The sequence below is a fragment of the Oncorhynchus mykiss genome, chromosome 2 (assembly GCF_013265735.2).
Source record: "Oncorhynchus mykiss isolate Arlee chromosome 2, USDA_OmykA_1.1, whole genome shotgun sequence".
NCBI lineage: Eukaryota > Metazoa > Chordata > Actinopteri > Salmoniformes > Salmonidae > Oncorhynchus > Oncorhynchus mykiss.
This window is the reverse complement of record NC_048566.1, coordinates 67,208,242-67,216,610: the sequence shown is the minus strand read 5'-3', so window position 1 is coordinate 67,216,610 and position 8,369 is coordinate 67,208,242. Positions and strand designations below refer to the sequence as shown.

At 45.9% G+C, this 8,369-nt stretch overlaps 1 protein-coding gene across 1 annotated transcript in view; it reads right to left on the bottom strand.

Moving 5' to 3' along the window:
* Positions 1 to 2,262: 2,262 nt before the first annotated feature.
* Positions 2,263 to 8,369, bottom strand: part of tango6 (transport and golgi organization 6 homolog (Drosophila)) — a 33,249-nt gene continuing 27,142 nt past the window's right edge. Inside the window, exon 18 of the mRNA XM_021569556.2 lies at positions 2,263 to 2,986. Within this exon, the coding sequence (XP_021425231.2) occupies positions 2,810 to 2,986 (177 nt within the window). The 3' untranslated portion in view covers positions 2,263 to 2,809. The remainder of the gene's footprint in view (positions 2,987 to 8,369) is intronic.

Sequence of the window (8,369 nt, the reverse complement as noted above, 5' to 3'; positions counted from 1 at the left end):
AGTCATACCCTGAACACCAAGTTACCAATTATCTTATAACACATACTGTATTCAACTGTGTCTGGTCCCACTTACTCTCTCACCCCATCTCCTGCTCAGAGGGCGTGGCAGTACTGTAATTAGTGTAAGAGCCATTTCATGGATTGCAATGGCATGGGGCCTGTGGGGTGGTACGCCACTTGGCTGGCTGTGTTTCAGGGTTCCTGTCCTGCGGTGAGCTGAGGTGAATCAGAGCATAGCATCACACAATCAGAGCATCCCACTCACTGTGTGGATGTCCTTGGCAGTCAAGCTGAGGAGACAAACCCTGGCAGGCTGGCACACACATCATTTCTGCATTTCTATGTCCGGCTGCACTAGTATGACTTACCTGAACCTCATGTTGCTTGAAAAGGTAAACTCAGCAAAAAAAGAAACGTCCCTTTTTCAGGACCCTGTCTTTCAAAGATAATTCGTAAAAATCCAAATAACTTCACAGATCTTCATTGTAAAGGGTTTAAACACTGTTTCCCATGCTTGTTCAATGAACCATAAACAATTAATGAACATGCACCCTTGGAACAGTCGTTAAGACACTAACAGCTTATAGACGGTAGACAATTAAGGTCACCGTTATGAAAAGTTAGGACACTACAGAGGCCTTTCTGCTTACTCTGAAAAACTCCAAAAGAAAGATGCCCAGGGCCCCTGCTCATCTGCATGAACGTGCCTTAGGCATGCTGCAAGGAAGCATGAGGACTGCAGATGTGGCCAGGGCAATAAATTGCAATGTCCGTAATGTGAGACACCAAAGACAGCGCTACAGAGACAGGACGGACAGCTGATCGTCCTCGCAGTGGCAGACCACGTGTAACAACACCTGCACAGGATCAGTACATCCGAACATCACACCTGCGGGACAGGTACAGGATGGCAACAACAACTGCCCGAGTTACACCAGGAACGCACAATCCCTCCATCAGTGCTGACTGTCCGCAATAGACTGAGAGAGGCTGGACTGAGGGCTTGTAGGCCTGTTGTAAGGCAGGTCCTCACCAGACATCAAAGGTAACAACGTCGCCTATGGGCACAAACCCACCGTCACTGGACCAGACAGGACTGGCAAAAAGTACTCTTCACTGACGAGTTGCGGTTTCGTCTCATTTCGTCGGATTCGCGTTTATCGTCTAAGGAATGAGTGTTACACCGAGGCCTGTACTCGGAAGCGGGATCGATTTGGAGGTGGAGGGTCTGTCATGGTCTGGGGCGGTGTCTCACAGCATCATCGGACTGAGCTTGTTGTCATTGCAGGCAATCTCAATGTTGTGCGTTACAGGGAAGACATCCTCCTCCCTCATGTGGTACCCTTCCTGCAGGCTCATCCTGACATGACCCTCCAGCATGACAATGCCACCAGCCATACTGCTCGTTCTGTGCACGATTTCCTGCAAGACAGGAATGTCACTGTTCTGCCATGGCCAGCGAAGAGCCCGGATTTCAATTTCATTGAGCACCTCTGGGACCTGTTGGATCGGAGGGTGAGGGTTAGGGCCATTCCCCCCAGAAATGTCAGGGAACTTGCCTTGGTGGAAGAGTGGGATAACATCCCACAGCAAGAATTGGCAAATCTGGTGCAGTCCATGAGGAGGAGATGCACTGCAGTACTTAATGCAGCTGGTGGCCACACCATACACTGACTGTTCATTTTGATTTTGACCCACCCTTGTTCAGTGACAGATTATTCCATTTATGTTAGTCACATGTCTGTGGAACTTGTTCAGTTTATGTCTCAGTTGTTGAATCTTATGTTCATACAAATATTTACACAAATTTGCTGAAAATAAACACAAATTCATTACAGTATTAATGTAACATCTCTATCTCCATAGAGACTGATAAGCTATTTGATTAAGTGCCTCACGACATAACCATAACTGTATGCATGAACTTTGATCTAAATAAAGATGTAAAAACATATCGTCATGGCATGTTTAGATCGAAAGTATTTTCAGTACAGTCCTCAATTCTATACACATATAATGGCAAGGATCACATAACTACTCAACTGCTTACAAGAATTGACCTTGTTTATGGTTATGAATACGGGACTACAGTGCAAGCAGGAAGCTAAAAGTGCTGTGCTGGTGAATTCATGGTTAGTCCCTAGTGGCTCGGAGTCCCTGCTCCTGAGCTACTTTCAGCTCCACTGGGCCATCTGCCTAGAACACAAACTACAACAGCCTGAGGTCACCGTAAAGAACAACGCTCAAACAAAAGAACATGCACTTGTTCATACAAAAGGAAACTCATTTCCCTTTATTTTATTTCACTGTAATGGGATTTTATTCAGAGGCACACACACATTATCAGCTGATCATCATCATCACCTCTAATGTTTACCTCTAAGACTATAAGATTCATAGGAACATACAGGTGTGGTTTCCAGGTGTGGTTTCCAGAGAGGGAAAGTTTGGTGCCTCTGCAGAAGGCCTAGATCTGTCATTGTGATAAAATACCCTTCATTCACTATGGTCACAATGATAGCATGACACAGACTGGCTTGGGGGAACTCCATGTACTGCAAACACTGAGAAAATGACCAAGAGAGGTAACTCTCGTGTTTGTTGAGAAAGTCATGTTTTACACACAGTTCAGCTATCATTCAATGCCTGCCTTTTCACCTTCAGCGGGAACTTGGACAAAAAGGTGGAATGTTGTGCCCAGTCTGAAACTATCCCCTAGTTCCTACTCCTGGATACTCCTAAAAAGTTATCGTAACACTGGTTAGTTGGGTGTGTGTGCTGTTCTGTGTGCTCATGTTCCTAAAATCTCATGGCAAAACCACTATCTTCTTCTCCAGCTTCTGTACAGGGAAGATGAACCTCCTCATGACATCGTCAAGGTCCTCCAGAGCCAGCTGAGCATGGAGCACTGTGACATCATCAGTGTCTGAGCGCACCACCCACTTCAATGCCCGGTACAGGTCCAGCAGAACATCACTCAGGACCTGGGAGATTAAGAAAGACAAGAAAAGGTGAGAGAAAAATATGGAGGGAGAGAGATTAGAGGGATGTATACAGAACTGAATAAGAGAGTGATCTCACAGAGCCATAATGAGTGTGGTGTAGGTAGGTGATCAGTGTTCCTGGGAGCACAAGGTAGACACAGGTCTTCAGCCATCAGCTGTTTCTTCTCAATCACCAGGTTTGAGTCATCAGGTTTAAGGTCATGTCTGGTCTACCTAACTGATATTTTCACATGGACTCAGTGTTATTGCCACCACAACAGCTGCACACACAGCTACATCAATTAACCAAATGACAGGACTGAGAAAGGCCTGAGAAACTTAACCAAGGGAAAAGTGTGTTGTGAAGACCAGTTACAGATTTGAAAAGTCATACGACCAAAAGACAGCTAACTAGATATTGGCTAGCCTAGTCGAGAACCAGGCATCTCTAAATCGGTAAGCCTGGTCAAGTCAATGGCAGAAAGTAGCTCCAATGGGTTGGAAACCCGGTGTAAAATCAGTGGGGGGAGGGTCCTTGACATTTAACATTCAGTCAAAATGTAGCGACTGGACCATTCTAGCTGTTTCGGCTAATACAAAATTCTTCAGACTTCCAAAAGGAGTGGACAACGTGGTTTGGAGCTATGCTACGCGGGACTAGATATTGGCCTATACGAAGGAATCAAATGGTCAGTAATGCAAAGGTCGGACAAGCAGCCTAGATAGAATGGAGAGTGAATAACCCTATAAAACAAGGGGGTAAAGTTAACAGGTTCTTTGTCCAGACTGTACTGACCCTCAGCAACACATCAGTGTCCAGTCCTGAAGTTAGAGAGTTAGCTGTTCTTTGTATTCAGCGTTTGATTCTCTGGTTGGACAGAGAGTATGTCATACAAGATGAGCATGGACTTTCCCCAGATAACATGGTTGTTACAATGCAAGTCAAAACAGGATGCTTTTACTAAGTCTCCTTCCTGTTCTTGGTGAGAATCTGCCAACAGTCTGTAATCACACTGTGGAGCATGGTGACAAGATTAGAGGACCAATTGTTTCAAAGAACAGGCTCTGAACCGATTCTACTGTTGAACACACCTAATGTTTTCACACTTCTGCTAGTGTTTTCAGTATGCCGGCCAGTGTAGAGCACCAGAGGTGATAATATGGACATTGTTTTCTTCCTCCACAGAAAGGGTTCCTCTACTAGCCTATATTGTTTTCAGGAATGCCCATATTTGGTGTACACATTCTGAGGCCCTGGCTACACAGGGATGTTGTCTACATGACATCCCTGAACTTTTGGCCTTTTGGGTCTACTGATACAATGAAACTAAGTTTACACACACAAACATTTTCACACACGGTTAGCAGAGAACCAACTATTGAGAGATCAAAAGAACCAGTATTGCCTGTAACCCCTTGAGTCTTTTGCCCAACGTTTTTGTGTACAGTCCCTCCTTCAATCAATTTAAGATATGGGACTCTCAAAATTCAGAAAGTGTCACAGCATTAAGGCACAATTTGAAGACTTTCCCAGACAACTCATCAACAGTGGCCAGTCCCATCACACATTGTGGAAAATCCCTGGCTCTTATCATCTATCAGTTCTGTATTAGTGTGGCCTCGCCATTAGAGCCTGACCAATATATCGGTTCGCTGATATTATCAAACAATATTGGCTTGTTAACGATCTCGGAGGATATTTCCACAGATAAAAAAGGGAATCTCATGCTTATCTGAACACTTGTGGCCATTCTCATAATGTGTCAATATTGTCACAATGTAAGAAATGAACATTTAAAAGCATATTTCTTTGACAATTGCTCTTTTGGATGGCAATTTTGAGAAGCCTGTGTGGACACATTTTACTTATTAATTTTCCCGCTGTAAAACAGTATATCAGCAGATATCGGTATCTGTAAGTTTTAACCCCAAAAAAAACATCGGAATCAGTCCAAAACCCCCATATCAGTCGGGCTCTGTTCTCCATAAGCAGACTGTTAACTCAGTTTAAACAATCAGGTTAGGGGGGGTGGAGGGGCATCTACCAATGGAAACCAATGTGAGTCACAGTGGCACAGACTGGCACCAAGGTAACATACCTACCACATCAAACACATACCTACCACATCAAACACACACCTCCTGAGTGTGGAACCAGGATGGCCACAGTGCAATGAAATCAGTTCTTGTGGAAGCAAACCTACTATACCTGATTCACATGCTCTAGGGTCACAGAGTGCAGCACACACCAAAATACTAACTAAAAATATCCTGCCTGGGCAGTAACTCCATATTTATAACCGTGCATGACATAATAACAGTTGAATTCAGGGAGCTGTACTGTGGAACACTGGTACTTGCTGTAAACTGTGGTGTGTGTATTGAAGGTTGTGTGAGTGAGAGAATCATGATGTCTACAGAAAGGTATTCAGGGATAAACGATAAAAGGTGGCTTTCAGACTGGTGTTCCAAATAAGGGAAGAGGAAAAGACAGATCCACTGTTTTCTTTAACTGCTTTCACATAGGAGTTACGGTATTTTGCCTGTAAAAAAAAAAGAAGGGCAATGTTTCTTTCTCCCCCTTAAAACAGGCCTACTTTTATCACATTCTTGCCTGCATACACTTTTTATACCTCTCGTGTGCATGCCGGGGTTGAGTGGTAGTAGTGGTGTGCAGATGTGGGAGGGTGTCTATTTCAAAAAATCAATTTAGAATATACACTACCGTTCAAAAGTTTGGGGTCACTTTGAAATGTCCTTGTTTGACAGAAAAGCATTTTTTTTGTCCATTAAAATATCAAATTGATCAGAAATACAGTGTAGACATTATTAATGTTATAAATGACTATTGTAGCTGGAAACGGCTATTTTTTTAAATGGAATATCTACATAGGCATACAGAGGCCCATTATCAATAACTATCACTCCTGTGTTCCAATGGTACGTTGTGTTAGCTAATCCAAGATGATCATTTTAAAAGTCTAATTGATCGTTAGAAAACCTTTTTGCAATTATGTTAGCACAGCTGAAACCTGTTGTCCTGATTAAAGAAGCAATAAAAGTGGCCTTCTTTAGACTAGTTGAGTATCTGGAGCATCAGCATTTCTGGGTTCGATTACAGGCTCAAAATGGCCAGAAACCAAAAACTTAATTCCGAAACTCATCAGTCTATTTTTGTTCAGAGAAATGAAGGCTATTCCATGCGAGAAATTGCCAAGTAACTGAAGATCTCGTACATCGCTGTGTACTACTCCCTAAAAAGAACAGCGCAAACTGTCTCTAACCAGAATAGAAAGAGGAGTGGGAGGCCCCGATGCACAACTGAGCAAGAGGACAAGGACATGAGAGTGTCTAGTTTGAGAAACAGATGCCTCAATAAATCCTCAACTGGCAGCTTCATTAAATAGTACCCGCAAAACACCAGTCTCAACCTGAACAGTGAAGAGGTGACTCTGGGATGCTGGAGCCAGAAACCGATGAACCAAATAGCCTATACAGACGGAGATTCAGTGAAACAAAATCACATTGATTGATTATCAGACAAGTCAGTGAGTGAAGTCACAGGGTTTTGGTTGGGAGTAGGCCTAGGCTACTTACGAAGCGACCGTGAGAAGAGCAAAGTAATAAACTTGTTAAACTACATAACATAGCAAAATGTTCTAATAAATTAAACAAGATGATCATGGGCAGCATTCACCTCAACTTACCATTTCCCATCCCAATATCCCAATTGTAGCCTAACTAATATTCAAACCGAGATTTTTCGAAGTCACCGACCTAGCCATCGCTGATCCTCTTTTCATTTTCCTTTGGTTTTGTCTTCCATCACACCTGGTTCCAATCCCATCAATTACATGTTGTGTATTTAACCCTCTGTTCTCCCTCATGTCCTTGTCGGTGATTGTTTATTGTAAGTGCTTGTGCACGTCTGTCCTGGTGTGCGTTGGGTTATGTACCAATTTATTTTATTCTATTTTCAGGTGGGTTTCGTTAATAAACTGCGCTGTTGGAAAAACAGTTATTTCTCTCCTGCGTCTGACTTCTCTGCTGCCAGTTCGCACCCCTTACAGAATCACAGACCCAAACTATGGAGTCAGCAGGAGCAGGTACTCCGGGTATAGGGGTGGAGGAGCGTGTCCAGGAGCATGCAGCAATGCTTCACCATCTTGGCACCGCCATAGACCGTGTTGTCCGGACAATGAACCGCTGGGAGAGACAGGGAGTTCTTCCAGCGCCTCCACCAGCACCACCGGGGTCTCCCCCAAGAGCCCCTCTTCCGCTTGGTCCCAGTCGGATTCATCTCTCCTTGCCCCAGGAGTACAACGGGAAGGCTGCGAACTGCCAGGGGTTCCTGCTACAATTAGACCTATACCTGGCCACCGTCCACCCGGCTCCATCGGGCCGTGAGAGGGTGTCCGCCCTCGTCTTGTGCCTCACCGGGAAAGCCCTGGAGTGGACCAACGCCATGTGGAGAGAGGGAGATGCGGCGTTGGACCAGTTTGAGGAGTTCACCCGCCGTTTCCGGGCAGTCTTCGACCACCCGCCCGAGGGTAGAGCGGCAGGTGAACGCCTCTTCCATCTGAGGCAGGAGACGAGGAGCGCCCAGGAGTTCGCCCTGGAGTTTAGGACCCTGGCTCCCGGTGCGGGATGGAACAACAGGGCCGTGATCGACCATTACCGCTGCAGTCTGCGCGAGGACGTCCATCGGGAGTTGGCCTGCAGAGACACCACCCTCACATTCGACCAGCTGGTAGACCTGTCCATCCGGCTGGACAACCTGCAGGCTACCCGTGGACGTTCAGATCGGGTTCTGGTGGTTCCATCCTCTAGGAAACCCTCTCCGATACTCATGGAGCTGGGAGGGGCGGTGCGCAGGGAGACCGGAGGGGGTTCCAGCTCGCGCACCATCTGTGGCCGCAGAGGTCACACTGCCGGTCGGTGCTGGGTTGGTTCCTCTGGGGATCGAGGCAGCAGGCAGGGCGCTCGAGCGTCACCCCAGGTGAGCCGGCACCATTTTCACCCAGAGCCCTCTGTTGCACATATGTTTGTGTTTGTCACTTTCCCTGAATTTCCCCCGCATTCCCAGCATAAGGCGCTCGTCTATTCAGGCGCGGCTGGGAATTTTATTGATAGAGCATTAGCCCATAGTTTAGGGATCACAATTGTTCCCGTGGATGTGCCCTTCCCCGTTCACACCTTAGATAGTCGACCATTAGGGTCAGGGTTGATTAGGGAGGTCACTGCTCCTTTGGGCATGGTGACACCTCCTTTGGGGGTCACACGGAGAGAATTAGTCTCTTCCTTATTGACTCTCCTGCATTACCCGTGGTGCTGGGCCTACCCTGGTTAGCTTGTCATAACTCCACTGTTTCTTGGCCACAGA